Source organism: Culex pipiens, chromosome 1 (genome assembly GCF_016801865.2).
Source record: "Culex pipiens pallens isolate TS chromosome 1, TS_CPP_V2, whole genome shotgun sequence".
Taxonomy (NCBI): Eukaryota; Metazoa; Arthropoda; class Insecta; order Diptera; family Culicidae; genus Culex; species Culex pipiens.
The window spans coordinates 52,809,991-52,830,613 of NC_068937.1; the positions used below are offsets into that span (position 1 = coordinate 52,809,991).

At 39.1% G+C, this 20,623-nt stretch overlaps 2 protein-coding genes across 10 annotated transcripts in view; one reads left to right on the forward strand and one right to left on the reverse strand.

Moving 5' to 3' along the window:
• Positions 1-19,455, reverse strand: part of LOC120430270 (diacylglycerol lipase-alpha) — a 193,441-nt gene extending 173,986 nt beyond the window's left edge. The window contains exons 1-2 of one of the 9 annotated variants that reach the window (XM_039595514.2): positions 19,268-19,455; positions 889-1,493 (exon numbers count right to left, since the gene is read on the reverse strand). The gene's annotated coding sequence lies outside the window, so the exon portion shown is untranslated. Of the gene's footprint in view, positions 1-888; positions 2,402-18,547; positions 18,859-19,060 lie in introns of those variants that run through there. The other 8 variants (XM_039595459.2, XM_039595629.2, XM_039595566.2 and 5 more) reach the window with 8 other exon arrangements.
• LOC120430888 (fatty acid hydroxylase domain-containing protein 2-like) lies at positions 13,494-15,147 on the forward strand. The gene is made up of 2 exons (XM_039596040.2): positions 13,494-14,949; positions 15,006-15,147. The coding sequence occupies exons 1-2, from the start codon at positions 14,234-14,236 to the stop codon at positions 15,145-15,147; spliced, it is 858 nt and encodes a 285-aa protein (XP_039451974.1). The 5' UTR covers positions 13,494-14,233.
• Positions 19,456-20,623: the final 1,168 nt, after the last annotated feature.

Consider the following 20,623-nt stretch of genomic DNA (forward strand, 5'->3'; position numbering starts at 1 on the left):
TTGCCGCAGATGACTGTACATTCGGCTCAAATACAATCCTGCTTTGTTTTGCCTGTAAATAAGGCTCATTTCTGAAGTCTGAGCTTTGATTATTTTTAACTGAAATTTGACCATTTTCTTTCATCCTTTAATAACTATACGAAAACTATTTCATTACACTACTTTTCTCAAGTTAATTTTATGCAAAATCGTCCAATCTTTCGAATGAAAATGGTTTCGTAACGATAAGTGGTTGCGAACACGGTCAAAAATAAAAGTTAAGAGTAAGTTTCCCAAAAATCCTGAAAATTACCCTTGAAAAAATATTTTTTTAAGTGTTTATTAAAGTGCGATAGAAAGCCCTCGCGATTACCTTTCCAACGATATATAAGTTTTTGATGTTTGATTATTTATTTTGGGAGATATAATTTCTTCAAATTAGGGCATTTTTTCGAAAAAAATCATTGTTCAAAACAAGTTTTTATTTACAGGTGGCTAACGGCTGACATTTTCATTGGTTCGAAGGTTGTTTTTATGGTTTTTTGGTGCGCTGAATCGAATGAGAACATTGCCGTAACGATTTGAGAACATGTGCATCTAGTGGGACGGTTTCAGCGAGAATTGCTCATATGTATTAATAACAGTTTATTTGAAGCATTTGTTATGGTAGCCAAAGCCCACAAGATTTTGCAACTTGTCTAAAGAATCACTGATTATTGATTGCTTTAGGAAGCAAATGAAATGAGATGCTCAAATTATGATAATCAATAAAAAAAGTAAGAAAAATCACGAAAATCCTGTTTTACCTAAAATAAACATATAAAAGCTTGAAAATAAATTTGTTTTGTTGACATCATTTAAAACTTTTCCCCATTTACTTGCACAAAATACACGCAAATTTCAACTTACTTTTATTTTTCACCCAAACCGACGCTCCTTCTCGTTATCCTGGCCGTCCTGCTATTATTATTTTTCTTCTCGTTATTTTCGTCACCAAAATTTTCACTGCTTGTCGTTATCAAATCAGAGCCCGAAACTTCCTTCGTTTCACTTATCACGAAAACAAACACAAAACCTCCACACAGCACACACACACGCCCACACAAACCCCACACTCCCACACACCTGCCCTTAGCAGCGGCAGCAACAACACATTTGCTTCTGGTTTGCTTCGCCTGAACTCAGGCTACACGACGTGGCACGCTCCGGTGGAGACGCCTGGCGGTGGCTTATTTTGGCTGCTGCGTTCCTAGCAGCGACCTCCTTCCGGTTCCGCTTCTTTCGCGGCAAGCTCCAGCGCACATCCTGCCGACAAATAGGCCATCAGGAGTTGTGGACTACACTGAATTTTCCCTTTTTTGATTTTTTTTTTTTTCGGGAAGAGGATTGCTTCACTGATTTGCTTTTTTTCGTTTTCCTTGTTGGGTTTGGAATTATTCAAGATAAAATCAGGGTTTTCCTTTTTCACTTTGCTTCGTTAAGGGAAAACAACATTTTCCTTAGGGATCACAACTCTACAAAAAAAAAAATATTTTCATATTGGGCAGAATCACGCACTGCAGATAAATCACACCTGAATTTTCCTTTGAAAAAGAAAAACTTTCTCTTCTTCTTTTTCTTCCGGAGTATCCTTCCGTAGCATTTAAATCAACTCCCTAGCGCTGAAATTGGGTCACCGAGCGGAAAGCAAAACACACAACACCGTCGACCGACCGGAAGTGGCCACCACCGCCGGAGATAGGAGAAAAGGACGAAGAAAAGTCCGGCCCCGTTTCTGCATACCCCTTCGTTCGCCAACAGAGGCCGCTGACTGGTGGCGAAACGCCTGCAGTTAGGCTTGACGCGATGCGGCGTTGGCGATTCACGTGAATTTCCACCCTTACTGCTGCTGCTAATGTTGCCTACCTGCAGGCGGGGGATTACGGGCGACGCGTTCTTCGTGCACTGCAGGTGGCCTACTTTACGGCGTTTTGTGGTGGGATCAAATTTCACGGAAAAATCTGCAACATTTCCACCGGAATTTGCCGGCACAATGCCATGTACTTTTGGTGGAAAACTGACACCATAAGACAGCGGGGGAAAAACTACCCGGAAAAAGTATTAACTTTTGACAGATCCACCACACAATCGTACAAACAATTCATTTTTTCTCCCAAAATCGACACACACACACAAACCCACTTACTATCAAAGACCGTCGTAAAGGGGGACCCCAGGAAAGTCCGGAACGTCGACGCTACCGATTCCAGTGAAAACTCGCAACTGAAGAGGAACGAATTTTCCTCACCCAAGCAATGGGGCATCGCGACGCGATGGCGACGACGACGACGTCGGTTTTTCCGAGCCGAAGCGCGTGGCAATGCGCGATTACAGTGATGTGTGGTGGTAGTGGTGTTGCCGTCGTCGGCGGTGTGATAGCGCGTTGGGATGCTCAGTTTTGGGTCGGGGAACGTTGGGGTGTTCAATTTGGATACATTTGCGTTCGTGTTGGTTTGTAGTGTAGTTTTTTTTCGAATTTGTCGTCAAATTATAAATAAATTATAAATTTGTGGAAATTGATTAAAAGTTCCAAAAATATTCAAAATTATTGAATGTTTTTTCCTCTTTTCGGTTCAATAGAAACAATTTTAAAGTCATTAAATGGAACATTTTATTTAAATTCATACTAACACAAATTTTCGACATTCTAATTTTTGGAAGAACAGTCACCATAAATGTATAGAGAAATCAATATTCTGATTTGCACCGATAAGTTTAAAAACACGCACCAAGCAAAACGTTTTCACTTCTTGTACAGTTAGTTAGTTTTTGGAATTTTTAGACGCATATTGAAAAGAAATGTTCATTTTTACTCTCAAATGTCAAAATGAACATTTCTTTTCAATATGCGTCTAAAAATTCCAAAAACTAACTAACTGTCGAGAAATTTAAACGTTTTGCTTGGTGCGTGTTTTTAAACTTATCGGTGCAAATCAGAATAGAAATATAAATTATGCGAACGAAGTTGACTTTATAGCTGTCGGCCACCATTGCTTGTACCAACCACTAGTGTCTTCCTTTTTATCTACAAGGACTTCGCCGCCCAGGGCTCCTAAGTGTATGAAAGTATGGCACGGAGCGACGGCGCCGAATACCCACATTTACACAAAGAATTTTAGAGCGCCCGCCGCGGGATTCGAACCGGCGACCTCTGGATTGGAGTCCAGTGCGCGGTCTGATTGATCCACACGGGCGGGACATAGATATAAATTATGCATAGTTCGTGATTTGGTTATGAAGAATAAAAAGAGCGTCCACAAAGATTCAATAAATGCAATTCTGTGATGCAAAATGCAACCAGTCTGTGGACCTGTATTTTAATGTCAAGTAGGTCGACTATTTCTCAACATTTTTTTTTGAATCGGAGTCAGTAGAGTCGGGTATTTTTTGAGTTGGACCAGGAGTCGCTAAATCTCCAGAAGTCGGAATCGGAATCGGGATTCGCACAAACAACCGGTTCAACATTTTTTCTCTCTATTTCCCTCTTTACTTATTTTAAGAACTTCATTCCCCCATCCAACTCAATTTTTTCTTTAATTCTAAACTTATTGGCTTGCGATATAACTAACAATAGATGTTTTTGTATACCGTAAAACGGGGTGACAATGATAGGTTTGAGATTTTTCCGCAACATAAAGTGTACAAGTAAAAAGTAAGTAAAGAGTACAAATTACAATTACAATTACAATTACATATAAAACTAGCATCTTGCCAAAATATCTGCACTTTCGGTCAACGGGAATTGGGGCAAATCGGGACACAAAGTTTGAAGATTCAAAAACGTCAAAAATCTTAAAGAGGCTATAACTTAGGCAAAATTCAATTTGATTTAAATTCAAAATGCATCTGAAAGGGCTTAAAAAATGCAACAAAATGCAGGGTGAAGCATCCCAATTGGTTATATCTAAAGGGAGTTATTGGCATTTTAGTGAAAAAATAGCATAATTTTCAAACTCAAATAAAAAATTGTTCCACCCAGATATCAACTCAGTTTGACCAGCTTGTAGAGGACATCTGGGACTACCACCTGAGACTGAGAACGCTTTGGGTAAGGCAGTTTTACATATTTAATTGACACTTTTAGTTTTAGTGAATTTTTTGGGACCCCTTAGATCAAATTTTCCGGTGATAATTTTATCATATTCATGTTCCTGAGACAATTTCACAATGGAAACATGCATAAAAATGTTTATTTTCATCCATTTTACCCCTTTAAAAATTGAAACTTAAAAAAATCCTCGATTCACATTTCGTCACTTCTGTGCTATCTTGTGACAAACGCCATTTAGTACTTTTCGAGTAAATCGATTTTTAAAGTTTGAAGTTGAATATTTTCACATCAGTTACTGATAGAAACATTCTGAATGAAGCGATCGGTTCGTACACTATCACTCAACAAACGCTCCAAGTATGAACTCATTTAGTAACACCTACTAAAAGATATAGTACATAAAGTACACAAAAATCTGAAAAGCACGTGTCACAAGTGTGCCCTGAAAGTAAAAAATGTACTACGTGTCACAAGTGTGCCCAGAATTCCCATACAAACTAAGTTAACATCAAATTGATGTTTTTTATGAACTAAAACAATATTATTTTTTAATCCAATGTTGTCATTCTTCAGAAACTATGTAAATTAACTATGTTCATAAATTTTATTGAAAGTTCGTTTCCAAGGATACTAGATGACACCAACTTTCATTTTTTAAGCCCTTTCAGATGCATTTTGAATTATGAAATTTAGTTAAGGTTTGCCCAAGTTACAGCCTTTTTGAAAATTTTGTCGTTTTTAAACTTTTTGTCCCGATTTACCCCGATTCCCGTTGGCCTAGAGTGCGCATATTTTGGCCAGATTCTAGTTTTATATGCACAAACAACCCCTGAAAATTTCAGGCAGATTGGTGAGTTCCAAACGACGTCCCATACATGCCCTCACGCAGAAAAATGTTTTGTAGAATCAGCCTGTACAAGGTTTGTTTCAACAAAAATTTTGTTGAATATAATCAACGTCGATTTTGCGTTGAAACAAACCTTGATTTTCTCAATTCCACAAAAAAATTTCGTTGTTTTTAAAAACTTGCTTTGACGTTAAGCGTTGATTCAACAAAAATCTTGATTTTCAAATCAACAAAATGTTTTGTTGATTCAAATATGCCTTATTTTTCTGCGTGCTGTTCGTGGACTCACTCTTAACTATAATTATGAAAATATTTAAGAATAGGAATGTATTTTGGGATTCTTTGAACCATTTTTCCATTAGAAAAAGGTAAAATAAGTTGTGTAATTAATAAATATCATGTGTTTCTGAAATATAATTAAAAATAAGCTTCAAATTTATAGGCATTTTCAGTAAAACAAATTTCATATAAATCGTGAAAACTTTTGATACGTGTTTCGAATTCAGTTCAATATGCAATATGAATCGATAATTTTATAATCAAAACTGGTTTTATCGAATTTCAGGCAAAATTGTGACTTTTGAACAATTATAACTAAAATTTATATGTGTTTATATATTGTTATACCTTAAATCTGATTTTAACAAGAAAAACTATGACTATCAAAGCAACCCTGGAATTCAATTTAAAAATTTTCAACGCAATATTTTTCAAAGCACTACTGAAAAAACTTTTTTTTTAAATAGTGCATGGACCTTGTGTGGCCTACCATTGTACATGTTTTAAAAATAAGAATCTTAAAAAAAACATTTTAAGTCTATTTTTTTTTAAATTTTTTTTTGAATATTTTTAAAATTCCAATAATTTATAAAATTTTCGATCGGACAAAATGCAAAAACTCAAATAATTATATCAAAAGACTTTTCAATTTTTGCAGGAGCAGCTCATCATTTAAAAACAACATAACTTTCTTTAAAAAGTAAAGAACTGCGCATGTTGATAAACACTGAAGTCAATCTATTGCATCCTCATCCAGCCTAAAAATTGCCAAATTCAAAAAATATCCTTATATCCTTATAGTATTCAAAAAACTTAAAATTGAAGTGCAATTTAAATGGCGTTTTCTGCATAGAGAATCAGCGTGTTTTGGTCAAACTTAAATATTTTGAATATGATTTTTGATATGTCGATGAGCAATACCGCGAAAAGTTTTTTTTTTGCATTTTTTTTCATCTTCAAAGATTACGCTCAGCTTTTTCAAATTTATTATTCATGTAGAATTTACGTAAAATTGGGTGCTCTTCTGATTTAAATGTTTTCGAAAAGTTCGAAAATAGATTCAATGGAATTAAGAATATTAATCTAAGAATAATTCTACGTTAAAAGTTTTTCGGTGTAATTTAAATTGTTGTTGTTATCTAGAAATTACGATAGGTGCATCGTATTTTGACTCAAAATCGATCTCCGCTGACGATATGAAAAAATAATGGAGTTAAATTGAAAAAATATATATAAATTAAAAAGAAATAGAACCATCTAAAACTTACAAATTAATAAAAAATCACCAAAAGATCATAACGAAAGCAAATTGACAAAACTTCAACTAGAAACTAAAGCATCCCTACACCCCCATCTAAGGTAAGTCACCACTCCTTTGTTCTATCCTCGTCCTAAACATGCCAACACACACCACACGCGTCACGCCACGCGCTTGCTTCTGACAGCCCAAGAGATGGAAATCCATCCCCACGCGCCGGCACGTCGTATCATCATCTAGTTGCTCGTTTTTCCCATTTTCCCAGTAACAGCAGCATCAGTAATAAAATAGCCGCAGTTATTCTTATCTTGGCCTACTGCCTCTGCTGCTGCTGCTGCCGTTTGTCAGCGTCTGTTTTCGTTCACTAATGAAAAACCAAAACACCACCAACACACAAGCGAAACCGAAACCTGCCTTTCCCCTCTTCTCTTGGACAGGGTTTTCCGCACCTTCCATCATTGACTTCCTACCGTAGCCCTCTTTTTGTTGTGACTTTTCCTTTGAAGCAAACTAAAATGTCTCAATAGACGGGAGAGTTACTACACTGAGAGGGGTCGCGCCTCCCCCCTCTGTTTTGTCTGATAGCAACGCAACGCGTGGTGTACCGCCGCCGACCAGGTTCGAACCCGAAACCTGCTGCTTGGCTGGGGAGCGCATGCGTTCTAGGTCAGTGCCGGTCGGTTTTTTTGTTTGTTTGCTGGTATTTTCTGTAACGAGGCTGAAATTTGGCTTGGCGTTGTGATAGCAAGCAAGCGAATTTTGAGGATATTCGACACAGAGAAGAAAAAAGTTCGATTCATTCTGATTTAGTCCATTCTGGACTGCCTGTTTGTACGCACTCATTCTTGAATGTTTTCTGGCATGCCGTCATTGTCATTGGGACTTGTTTTGCCATCATTATAGCAGCACGCAGAAAAATATTTTGCAGATCAACAAACAACATTGAACAAGCCCTTATTTGTCCAAATCCACAAAAGTTTTCTGTTATTTTGAGAAAGGTATTTTGACGTTTGGCATTGATTCAACAAAAATCTTGATTTTCAAATCAACAAAACGTTTTGGATACAGGGGAACAGCATCTAATTCCAGCGTTCCTCTAATGTTGCCATATCAGCGCTTTGACATTCAATTATACAGCTCATTTAAAGCGTTTTCAACTGAAATCGAGTGTTAAATAGCTCAATAAGAAATGAGCAAGCAAGTTTCTATCAAAAGTTTTGCAAAATTAGTTGTTTAAATAGTGAAAATGAGCAAATTGGACGGAATCAGGATTAACCTGCCAAACATACGAGAATTTCCCATATGCCTTATTTTTCTGCGTGAATATTATGTTGCTAGTCCGCCGTGATCATGATATCTTGTCGCATGTCGACATTAAAAATATTTTCATACATAATTTTATAACTCATTAGCTGTAAAATCGAATTTACAACCGAAAATGACATCTGGAGTTTTTTTTGAAAAGGTCCAATAAACCAAGTTTCCAGTTTTTGCATTTGGGTGTTTTTGAAACCGCCTTGAGTCAAACACCCAAAAAGTAAAAACTGGAAATTCGGTTTAATGGGCCTTTAAAAAAAAAAAGCTCCAGACATTAACTTTTTTTTGTATTGTGCGCCATTCCCATCTGCTCCAACCTTCCATCGGATGAGGAAGTAAAATGTCGGTCTCGGCCTGTGATGTTAGGCCGTTAAGTCATTCCAGGTGTAGGAGTCGTCTCCATGCCATAAGTACAAACAACACACCAAACCAAGCCTACTCCGGTGGAATCGCTGGCGGCGGTTGGACTCGCAATCCAAAGGTCGTCAGTTCAAACACTGGGGTGGAAGGTTTCTTGGAGTAGAAAGAGGTTTGGGTGCTCTCCCCATTCAAGCCTTCGGACTCCTAGGTTCGAGCAGAAACTTGCAATACCCGAGCAGGGGTAAATAACACGGGAATACCAAATTTTGGTATTACTTGGGCAAATAACAGGGACCAAAATGTGCTCTTGGTTGCCCAGTAATAGATGGTAAAATACTATGAAATCATACCAAAGTCTTGTCTGTGGAAGGGCACAACAATACCAAACCATGTTATTCCAAAGGTAAAATAATACCACGAAATAAAACCATTTCAATACCAAGTTGAGGTCTTCTTGATTTTTGAACTTTGCTTGAATACCAAAACTTGGTATTGCCATGGTTTTATTTTTAGGTATTCCCGCGCCCTTGAAAAATCAGATTTTGGTATTCCTGTGGTCTTCCACATACATGATTTTGGTTTGATTTCATGATATTTTACCATCTATTACTGGGCAACCAAGAGCACATTTCGGTCGCTGGGATTTGCAAAAGAAATACCAAAATTTGGTATTTTATGCCATTTTTAGTGCAACAGTTGCAGTTAGTAATAAAACGGAAATGATCCATATGCAACAGCCAAATCTACTCACCTGATGATTCCATGTTGTTCTTAGTGATATTCTTCACCACATCGAATGTATTTGTCATTGATGAACGGCCTGTGCTTGAAGTTCTTGAAGATTCTGAAAAATAACAAGATTTAAAAATAAGTGTTATTGTCCGTTTCTCTCGAAGGTACACGCCGCGCGGCATTTCAGAATGTACCGCAGACACTGTTGCCAGCGATTTTCTGCACTTTTGGTGCAATAAAAAACATTCCCGGCAACAATGCCATGCGATTCGAAGAAGAAGATCAACAAAAACAAATGTTTGCCTTTTTCGGGAATACGCGCAATATTGAAATGAAACTGGATTGAAATTCACCAAAATTCAATAATCTGTCAATTAACTCGTTTATCAAAGTATTTGGTTATCCCGACTTAGAGAAATTTCAACGTTTTTTAAAAAAAATCTTAGTGGGTATATCCAAAAAATTGAAAATCAGCTTTAACATTTTTGGGTTTCAAGTCATTTTAGCGCAAAATTAATTATCTCGTCAAAATTTATAAAAAAAATCCCATAGTTTCAGAGGAATTTGATGAAACCTTTCAATACCAAAATAATACCAAAATGTGGCATCCTAACTTAGAAAATTTTCCACAATTTCAAGTCATTTCTGTAGCGGGTATATCAAAAATGTTTAAAATCAAGTTTGAAAGCATTCGTTTTGAGACATCATTTTAGCGCAAAATTAATTATTTTGTCAAAATTGGTCAAAATTTTCCCATAGTTTCAGAGGAATTTGAAAAAATATTGCAATACCAAAAGAATACCAAAATGTGGTACTCGACCATTGAAAAATTCTTCAATTTTGCAATGCCAAAACAACACCTTAAATTGGTATGATACCATATTTTGCTCTTGCATAATCCTTAAGACAAATTTTAAAGGGTCCAGGAATACCAACATTTGGTATTGATACCAGAGAAAGCTATTATTACGCATTTCCCTTGTTATTTACCCATGCTCGGGTAGAGACCACAAAAGACCCGGGGGTCGTTAAGGGGAGATTAACTTTGCCACACAGGGTTGTTTTTTTCACTGTTTGATTTTTTATAATTTTTGGATTTAAGATATCGTAAAACCCTTTCAATCAATTGTTGTACACATCTTGGAGAATGTTTGGTGAAAATATGAACTTTTTTGGGGGTCATCCAAAGAAACTGGGTGGTCGATAAACGACGTACTTTTGGTATTTTGATATTAACCCGTATCCAATCCGATCAAACATAGGCAATATGGGTATTAAACTTCATGATTTTGAATGACCAACTCAGAAAAGTTAATTTGAGGTCAGTTCTTGAACCCTGGCCACTTCGGAACCGGTTCTGGGTACCCCCGGAGAACCTATGAAGTGGCCAATATCATATCAGAGCAAAGCCCATCAATATGGGTATCAAAATTCTTCATTTTGTCAACACATCTCAAAAATGGTCTTCCAAAATGATTTTCTGTCCACTGGCCACTCCGGAACCGGTTCCGGATTCCCCCCGGAGAAATCTTCGAAGTGGCCAATATCATATCAGAACAAGTCTCATCAATATGGGTATCAAAATTCTTCATTTTGTCAACACATCTCAAAAATGGTCTTCCAAAATATTTTTCTGGCCGCTGGCCACTCCGGAACCGGTTCCGGATATCCCCCCGGGGAAATCTTCGAAGTGGCCAATATCATATCAGAGCAAGGCCCATCAATATAGGTATCAAAATTCTTCATTTTGTCAAAACATCTCAAAAATGGTCTTGCAAAATATTTTTCTGGCCACTGGCCACTCCGGAACCGGTTCCGGATATCCCCCCGGGGAAATCTTCGAAGTGGCCAATATCATAACCCCCCGGGGAAATCTTCGAAGTGGCCAATATCATATCAGAGCAAAGTCCATCAATATGGGTATCAAAATTCTTCATTTTGTCAACACATCTCAAAAATGGTCTTCCAAAATATTTTTCTGGCCACTGGCCACTCCGGAACCGGTTCCGAATACCCCCATGGGGAAATCTTCGAATTGTCCAATATCATAACAGAACAAGTCCCATCAATATGGGTATCAAAATTCTTCATTTTGTCAAAACATCTCAAAAATGGTCTTGCAAAATATTTTTCTGGCCACTGGCCACTCCGGAACCGATTCTGGATTCCCCCCGGAGAAATCTTCGAAGTGGCCAATATCATATCAGAGCAAGGCCCATCAATATGGGTATCAAAATTCTTCATTTTGTCAACACATCTCAAAAATGGTCTTCCAAAATATTTTTCTGGCCGCTGGCCACTCCGGAACCGGTTCCGGATATCCCCCCGGGGAAATCTTCGAAGTGGCCAATATCAGATCAGAACAAAGCCCATCAATATGGGTATCAAAATTCTTCATTTTGTCAAAACATCTCAAAAATGGTCTTGCAAAATATTTTTCTGGCCACTGGCCACTCCGGAACCGATTCTGGTTTCCCCCCCGGGGAAATCTTCGAAGTGGCCAATATTATATCAGAACAAAGCCCATCAATATGGGTGTCAAAATTTTACATTTTGTCAAAAAAATTCAAAAATGGTCTTCCAAAATGTTTTTCTGGCCACTGGCAACTCCGGAACCGGTACCAAATTTCTCCCCGGGGAAATCATCGAATTATCCAATATCATATCTTCTAAGATTCCCCCGGGGGAAATCCGGTACTAGTTCCGGAGTGGCCAGCGGCCAGAAAAACATTTTGGAAGACCATTTTTGAGATGTGTTGACAAAATGAAGAATTTTGATACCCATATTGATTGGACTTGTTCTGATATGATATTGGCCACTTCGAAGATTTCTCCGGGGGGATAACCGGAATCGGTTCCGGAGTGGCCAGTGGCCATAAAATCATTTTGGAAGACCATTTTTGAGATGTAATGAATATCTGAAGAATTTTAATTCCATATTGATGGACTTTGCTCTGATATGATATTGGCCACTTCGAAGATTTCCCCGGGGGAAATCCGGAACCGGTTCCGGAGTGGCCAGTGGCCAGAAAAATATTTTAGAAGACCATTTTTGAAATTTTGCGACAAAATGAAAAAATTTGATACCAATATTGATGGGCTTTGTTCTGATATGATATTGGCCACTTCGAAGATTTCCCTGGGTAGAAATCCGGAACCGGTTCCGGAGTGGCCAGTGGTCAGAAAAATATTTCGGAAGACCATTTTTGAGATGTATTGACAAAATTGAAGAATTTTGATACCCATATTGATGGGACTTGCTCTGATATGATATTGGCCACTTCGAGGATTTCCCAGGGGGGATATCCGGAACCGGTTCCGGAGTGGCCAGTGGCCAGAAAAACATTTTGGAAGACCATTTTTGAAATTTTGCGACAAAATGAAAAATTTGGATACCAATATTGATGGGCTTTGTTCTGATATGATATTGGCCACTTCGAAGATTTTCCCGGGGGGAATCCGGAACCGGTTCCGGAGTGGTCAGTGGCCAGAAAATCATTTTGGAAGACCATTTTTGAAATTTTGTGACAAAATGAAAAATTTTGATACCCATATTGATGGGCTTTGTTCTGATATAATATTGGCCACTTCGAAGATTTCCCCGGGGGATATCCGGAACCGGTTCCGGAGTGGCCAGTGGCCAGAAAAATATTTTGCAAGACCATTTTTGAGATGTGTTGAAAAATGAAGAATTTTGATACCCATATTGATGGGACTTGTTCTGTTATGATATTGGACAATTCGAAGATTTCCCCGGGGGGATATCCGGAACCGGTTCCGGAGTGGCCAGAAAAATATTTTGGAAGACCATTTTTGAGATGTGTTGACAAAATGAAGAATTTTGATACCCATATTGATGGGCTCGAGGATGGGCTTTGCTCTGATATGATATTGGCCACTTCGAAGATTTCCCCGGGGGGATATCCGGAACCGGTTCCGGAGTGGCCAGTGGCCAGAAAATTATTTTGCAAGACCATTTTTGAGATGTGTTGAAAAATGAAGAATTTTGATACCCATATTGATGGGACTTGTTCTGTTATGATATTGGACAATTCGAAGTTTTCCCCGGGGGGATATCCGGAACCGGTTCCGGAGTGGCCAGAAAAATATTTTGGAAGACCATTTTTGAGATGTGTTGACAAAATGAAGAATTTTGATACCCATATTGATGGGCTTTGCTCTGATATGATATTGGCCACTTCGAAGATTTCCCCGGGGGGATATCCGGAACCGGTTCCGGAGTGGCCAGTGGCCAGAAAAACATTTTAGAAGACCATTTTTGAAATTTTGCGACAAAATGAAAAATGTTGATACCAATATTGATGGGCTTTGTTCTGATATGATATTGGCCACTTCGAAGATTTCCCCGGTGGATATCCGGAACCGGTTCCGGAGTGGCCAGTGGCCAGAAAATTATTTTGGAAGACCATTTTTGAGATGTGTTGAAAAATGAAGAATTTTGATACCCATATTGATGGGACTTGTTCTGTTATGATATTGGCCACTTCGAAGATTTCTCCGGGGGGATATCCGGAACCGGTTCCGGAGTGGCCAGCGGCCAGAAAGATATTTTGGAAGACCATTTTTGAGATGTGTTGACAAAATGAAGAATTTTGATACCCATATTGATGGGACTTGTTCTGATATGATATTGGCCACTTCGAAGATTTCTCCGGGGGGAATCCGGAACCGGTTCCGGAGTGGCCAGTGGCCAGAAAATCATTTTGGAAGACCATTTTTGAGATGTGTTGACAAAATGAAGAATTTTGATACCCATATTGATGGGCTTTGCTCTGATATGATATTGGCCACTTCATAGGTTCTCCGGGGGTACCCAGAACCGGTTCCGAAGTGGCCAGGGTCCAAGAACTGACCTCAAATTAACTTTTCTGAGTTGGTCATTCAAAATCATGAAGTTTAATACCCATATTGCCTATGTTTGATCGGATTGGATACGGGTTAATATCAAAATACCAAAAGTACGTCGTTTATCGACCACCCAGTTTCTTTGGATGACCCCCAAAAAAGTTCATATTTTCACCAAACATTCTCCAAGATGTGTACAACAATTGATTGAAAGGGTTTTACGATATCTTCAATCCAAAAATTATAAAAAATCAAACAGTGAAAAAAATAACCCTGTGTGGCAAAGTTAATCTCCCCTTAATGTGGATGGTTTGATTTTTGCCATTCCATTTCTGGTCAACCTAACCTTGCAAAGGTGTCTAAATCAAGATATCTTATCTGGTAACATCTAGGATTACCAATTTTATCTATCGAGTTACCAAAATTTCATCAATGCATATGTCGCGTGCCCATTAGTTGGTGTCCAGAAGTGAACCAAGTCATACCACCGAAATAACCTCAAAAAATGGAGACAAGTGATCTACCGAGCAACGCCTCCTTGGATCGGTTTTTCTTCCAAGATCGTTGGAACTCCCTGCTGGACGTGATTGGTGACGATCCCGAGTTCCTGTACATCTGGGCGTTGACCACCTGGGTCAACGGATTCTTCTGGGCGTTCGGCGGCCTATTTGTACTGATGGACGTCACGAATCGACCGAGATTCCTCCGAAAGTACAAAACACAACCCGGTATGAACGAACCACTGGAGTGGGATGGGTTGTGGAAGGTCGTCAAGACAATTCTGTTCAACCAGACTGTGATTGGAGTTCCGCTGACGTACGTTGGGTTCCACACGGCTGGCAAGTCCAACCTTCCGGATGTCCGCGTGCTGCCAACTGGTTGGGAAGTGCTCCGAGATCTGGCCGTTAGTTTGTTCTTCGCGGAAGTTGGTTTCTACTACGTCCATCGGTTGCTACATCTGAAGCCCCTCTACAGGTACGTCCATAAACGGCACCACGAGTGGACGGCCCCTTTCGCTTGGGCCGCCATGTACTGCCACCCGGTGGAGCACGTCGTAAGCAACATGATTCCACCGATCATCGGCATCCACCTGATGAAGAGCCACCTGGCCACGGCCGCCCTCTGGTTCCCGCTGGTCATCGTCAACACCGTGCGGGACCACTGCGGGTACCATTTGCCGTTTTTCCCAAGTGCTGAGTACCACGACTACCATCACGCAAAGTAGGTTTAGTGACACTGTGCAGCTCGGTTATCTAACGTTTGACGTTTTCCGGTAGGTTCACGGAGTGCTTCGGTACCTTTGGCTATCTGGACTGGCTGCATGGCACCGACAAAGGGTTTCGGAAGAGTAAACAGTGTCTGCGGCATCGGGTTTTGTGGACCACCAAGTCAGCGCGGGAACTTTACCCCGATAAGTGAAAGGGGTATCTTCGTGATCGTGCTATCTTGTCGCATTTCACTTTTTGACGTTTCGAGAAAACTGCGTTTTGCCTTCCTCACTGAGGTAAAGCTATAATCCTGCTCGAAAAATGAACTTTTGAAAAACAGCTCGTAGACCTATATTCATGTATACCTATCGACTCAGAATCGAAAACTGAATAAATGTCTGTGTGTGTGTGTGTATGTGTGTGCGTATTCCCCTTGGTGCTCAAAATTCTTGCCAAGTTTTCTCGGCACTGGCTGATCCGATTTGAGTCAAACAAGTTGCATTCGATTTGTTTTGGTGCCCCATACTGCACTATTGAATTGTTTGAAGATCCGATAAGTAGTTCAAAAGTTACGTATAAAAAAGTGTCAGAGTTGCGAATCAGGTGCTGGAATTTTGATGCCGGATCACACTTATCTATATGAAAACTATGTCCGGATCCATCATCCGACCCATCGTTGGTTAGGTAATCAAAAGACCTTTCCAATGAGTCCAAAACATTGAAGATCTGGCAACCCTGTCTCGAGATATGACCACTTAAGTGATATTTATGTACTTTTTTGAAGCCGGATCTCACTTAAATGTATGTAAACTATGTCCGGATCCATCATCCGACCCATCGTTAGTTAGGTTATCAAAAGACCTTTCCAATGAGTCCAAAACATTGAAGATCTGGCAACCCTGTCTCAAGTTATGACCACTTATGTGATATTTATGTACTTTTTTGAAGCCGGATCTCACTTAAATGCATGTAAACTGTGTCCGGATCCATCATCCAACTCATCGTTGGTTAGGTAATCAAAAGACCATTCCAATGAGTCCAAAACATTGAAGATCTGGCAACCCTGTCTCGAGATATGACCACTTAAGTGATATTTATGTACTTTTTTGAAGCCGGATCTCACTTAAATGTATGTAAACTATGTCCGGATCCATCATCCGACCCATCGTTAGTTAGGTTATCAAAAGACCTTTCCAATGAGTCCAAAACATTGAAGATCTGGCAACCCTGTCTCGAGATAAGACCACTTAAGTGATATTGATGTACTTTTTTAAAGCCGGATCTCACTTAAATGTATGTAAACTATGTCCGGATCCATCATCCGACCCATCGTTGGTTAGGTTTGAAGCTCTGGCAACGTTCGTTCTCAAGTTATGACCGCTTAAGTGACATTTGTGTATTTTTTTTATTGAGAAATAGTTGGAATTGGTGTCCAAACCCATCATATCACCAAATGTTGGTAAAAAGTGAGGAAGGCGCCAACCACATAGGTGGATTAAGTTAGTGTTTATTTTAAACTGAAGCACAAAGCAAACAAGTTTAGTTTAGCTGTCAATTGTTCAACGCTTCGTTAAATTAGGTTCCCTGAATACTGCAGGATTTCTTTCCGTGTGATTGTCTTAAAAATGTAATGGTAGAAGTTCGTGCAAAAGTGACTATCTGCATCTATTTGAAATAAATGTATGTACAGTACTTGTTTGGTAACTGGGATGCTTTTGGTAACTCGCAAACAGACAAACGTCAAAAACAATAACAAAGCAAAATGATCGAGGGGTTAGTTGATGCAAATATGAAAATAACCAAATAAAAATTATTTTCTAAGATTTCATAAAATTTCATGCCAAATTGAACGAAAATTTAAAGGGTCTGGACATTTTTTTGAGTTACCTAACTTTTTTATTTTTTGTTGAGAAATATCCAGAGTTTTTTTTTGAAGAGGTCCTATAAACATATGAAAGACAAAGGTTTTTTGGTCCTTTTAAAAAAACTCTAGATATGTGCAGGTTTAAAAAAACTCGAAACTAGATATGTTGTAGGTCCTTTTAAAAAAACTCTAGATATGTTGCATAGATGTTCCCCTAGTCAGCATTTCGTCAGCTGTGTGCTATCTTGTGACATATACCATTTTGGTCGAAAATGAGTTAATGATGACGTTTTGCTATACTTAACAAACACTACAAGATGCTTTAACCCGATTTTGGAAACTCGCTTCCGTTTCCCGGATATCGCAATACACACTTGTGACATAGACCATTTTATCATCAAAATGATCGTGCACACTTGTTACACGTCATACATGTTGTTGGAAAATGTGGAAATTTTTTCTTGTTTTTCACAAATTTATGTTGATACACATTTTCTTAAGGCAATGCAATCTTTTGTTTTTGAAAATATACTGATTAAGTCGGTTAAACTATTGACTTAAGTCTATTTTAGTTTGTATGGAAATTCTGTGCACACTTGTGACACGTAGTACAATTTTACTTTCGAAACACACTTGTGACACGTACTTTTCAGATTTTGATTGCATAATTTACTGTGTCTTTTAACTGGTGTAACCAAATTAGTTGAAACTTGGAGCGTTTGTTAAGCGATAGTATACGAACCGATTGCTTCAAAAAGTTTGGCTCTACCATTCATAATTTTTAAAATATTTATCATCAAACTTTAAAAATCGATTTTCTCGAAAAGTACTAAATGGTCGTTGTCACAAGATAGCATACAGTTGACGATTTGATAACTGGGTTACATTCTCAGCCCAGTTGTCGAACAACTGCTGTAATTGAAGTGAAAAGCACAATTTATTGTTTATAAATGAACTTAACCTTGCCTCAAACATTCCCAATAAAACCAAGTTCAAATGCCTACGTCCGATTTGTATCAGGCTATTTCGTCAACAAACCCAACTTTTCAGTCTTGTATACCAAAAAATCAAACCATCCACATTAACGACCCCCGGGTCTTTTGTGGTCTCTATTGCAAGTTTCTGCTCGAACCTAGGAGTCCGAAGGCTTGAATGGGGAGAGCACCCAAACCTCTTTCTACTCCAAGGAACCTTCCACCCCAGTGTTTGAACTGACGACCTTTGGATTGCGAGTCCAACCGCCGCCAGCGATTCCACCGAAGTAGGCTTGGTTTGGTATGTTGTTTGTACTTATGGCATGGAGACGACTCCTACACCTGAAATGACTTAACGGCCTAACAACCAAGGCCGGGACCGACATTTTACTTCCTCATCCGATGGAAGGTTGGAGCAGATGGGAATCGAACCCAGAATCATCCGCTTACAAAGCGGACAGCGTAACCATTCGGCCACGCACTGCCAGTCTTGTATACACCAGCCCTTTTACCACTGGGTGATATCGTCACGTTTTCGCGTATGTTTTGCTTCCAACCAAAATAATAAAAAAGAAGGTGAAAAAATAAAAGATAAAAAAGGGCAAACATCGCACATGAACCGCGCGAAGCCATATCAACCCCTTCTTCAGACGGACCTTTTGTGGAAACCTACCCGACTGGAATTTTAAATTTGCTGCCTTGACATGGGTTTTTGGGTGTAACGACGCTACTGTTTGAAAATAATAAAAATGAAGATTTTTTTTGGGGGTTACCGAAAAAGATACGCCGTTGCTCAAAACACTTGTTGTTTGGACTGTCAAGTTCCCACGCAGCGTGTTGCACTCATAAAGTGTGATATCTGATAGTGACGACGGAGTGCTTATCGGTGCGCGACATTCGCCATTCCAAGTACAAATTTACATAATTACTCATTAGGGTGCCCGAGATTTTTATAAGTTTGTAATAGGAACTTCAGAATCGATCAAATGCGGTTATTCAAATTAAAACAAAAACGTCGCACAGAAATTTGACTTAAACGCAGCGTTGAACAACACAAAACAAGATCTACTGTTAGATTCTTACTGGAAACTACATCACCAACAATTTTGTCGAAGGGCGAAACTCGATCCGAGTTATAAGAGATACGATGGTTCAGGTTAAATTTCATCGCATCGCTTATAACTCGACATGATCAAGTCGCATTGGTTTCCTTTGTTCTACAAATTTACTTCGCAAAACATTTCCAGTAAGAATCTTTTTCTTGATGACACATTTATTCTAGTCACCCTATCAAACTCCCTTAGTCACGAAGGCAGAGCACTGCACCGATAAGGAAGGAATCCCTAGACTCATGCCGTTCTCGCGTTATCACCGTACAAAGTACATCGTGCGTCGTACTGTCGTCATCGCACACGTTTTCAACCCAGCTATTTCGAACGTTATCAGACTGGAACCACTTCGAAAGACGCAACATTCCAGAACACCAAACTCACATCACAGCAATCGCGCCGAATCTTCTACGACACTTCGCGTAAACTCCGGCCAATCGAAGTAGTCATCGAATGCGGATCACGCGACGAAACCCGCCTACTACTGTTCTCCGGCGGATTACTACGGTTTACTGAATGAACTTCTCCGAAGTAACGCGCGCTGACCGCTTCACCGCTAGTCAGTACAAACACTGTCGTTGTCCGGCAAGTTTTTTTCTGTGGTCTGCTGCGGTATTATTTTTCTCTGAAATCAAAGGGGTCAGATCACGTCATCGTACAGTGAGTGTCGCGTTTGTATTTGGTATAGGTAGGGTTCGGGGTAGCGAACCAATGTTGGTCTTAAAATTAATTTGTCTAACTTTAGGCGATTATCAGGACTGCCAACAGATGTCGCACCCAAACTTTATTACCTCCAGGTCATATCTTGCACTTTAGACCAAAACCATCACACCCTACCCTATCGTAGCAGTCGGCGCGATTGGAGTTATGAAGTTGCCGGTTTTGGCAGAGATGTTTGAACGGAGGAGAGGAAGTTTCACCGAGCTTGATTTTTGAAAACGGTTGCAGTTGAAATGACACGGAGAGAACTCCGCGGAGACTCGGTGTCTGATGGGCTCTCTCTCTCTCTTTGACTACGTTACTCGCCGGCCGGTGGCATCGGCGCGTGACGGCATCATGCAATCAGTCACTGCTTGAGAAAGGGGTCGTTTGGGGAGAACGTAGATTTTAAATATAAAATAAATAAAGAAGGATGGAACAGTTTGGAATTTGTTTAATTTTTAAACTTTACAGGAGATGTCTAACTGAATCATTTTTCTTTTAGAATATCAAAGCTCAATGTTACCAAATTGTGAAAATGGAATTATAAAATAAGAAAAATCACTTTAATAATCATTCAAAAAATTATTGCATTCCTTCAGGCCAATGCCTAAGTATTCGAAATGGCCAAATACATTTTAGTAAATTGTTAACCCTAGGGCGTCCAATTTTCCCGGGTTTTGAATTTCCTGGGAAACGGGAAACATATTTTTCATACCCCGGGAATTCCCGGGATCCCGGGAAATTCTTTGTTTTCATTTAAAAGATTTTAAAGATTACAGTCATAGAACTCAATAATATTTATTGGTGATAATCTACTCTTAAATCAAAACAAGAACGGTTTATAAATATGTAGCATAAAAGAAATTAAAAATGGATCTTTTTGTTCTCTGTTGTGCTTTGGATTTCAAATGAACAAATTTTTTTATCTGATGTGATTCAAATTAAATCAGTCTTTTATGATTACATTTCTGTGATATGTTTTTATATGACATGACCAGCTTTAAAAATTTCTTTGAAAATGTCTTATAAAACAAGAAA

Bases quoted from the DNA above. Each gene is read 5' to 3' on its own strand.
- LOC120430888 (XM_039596040.2), top strand. From the start codon at position 14,234: ATGGAGACAAGTGATCTACCGAGCAACGCCTCCTTGGATCGGTTTTTC. The intron at 14,950-15,005 runs GTAGGTTTAGTG...GTTTTCCGGTAG, and splicing joins CACGACTACCATCACGCAAA to GTTCACGGAGTGCTTCGGTA.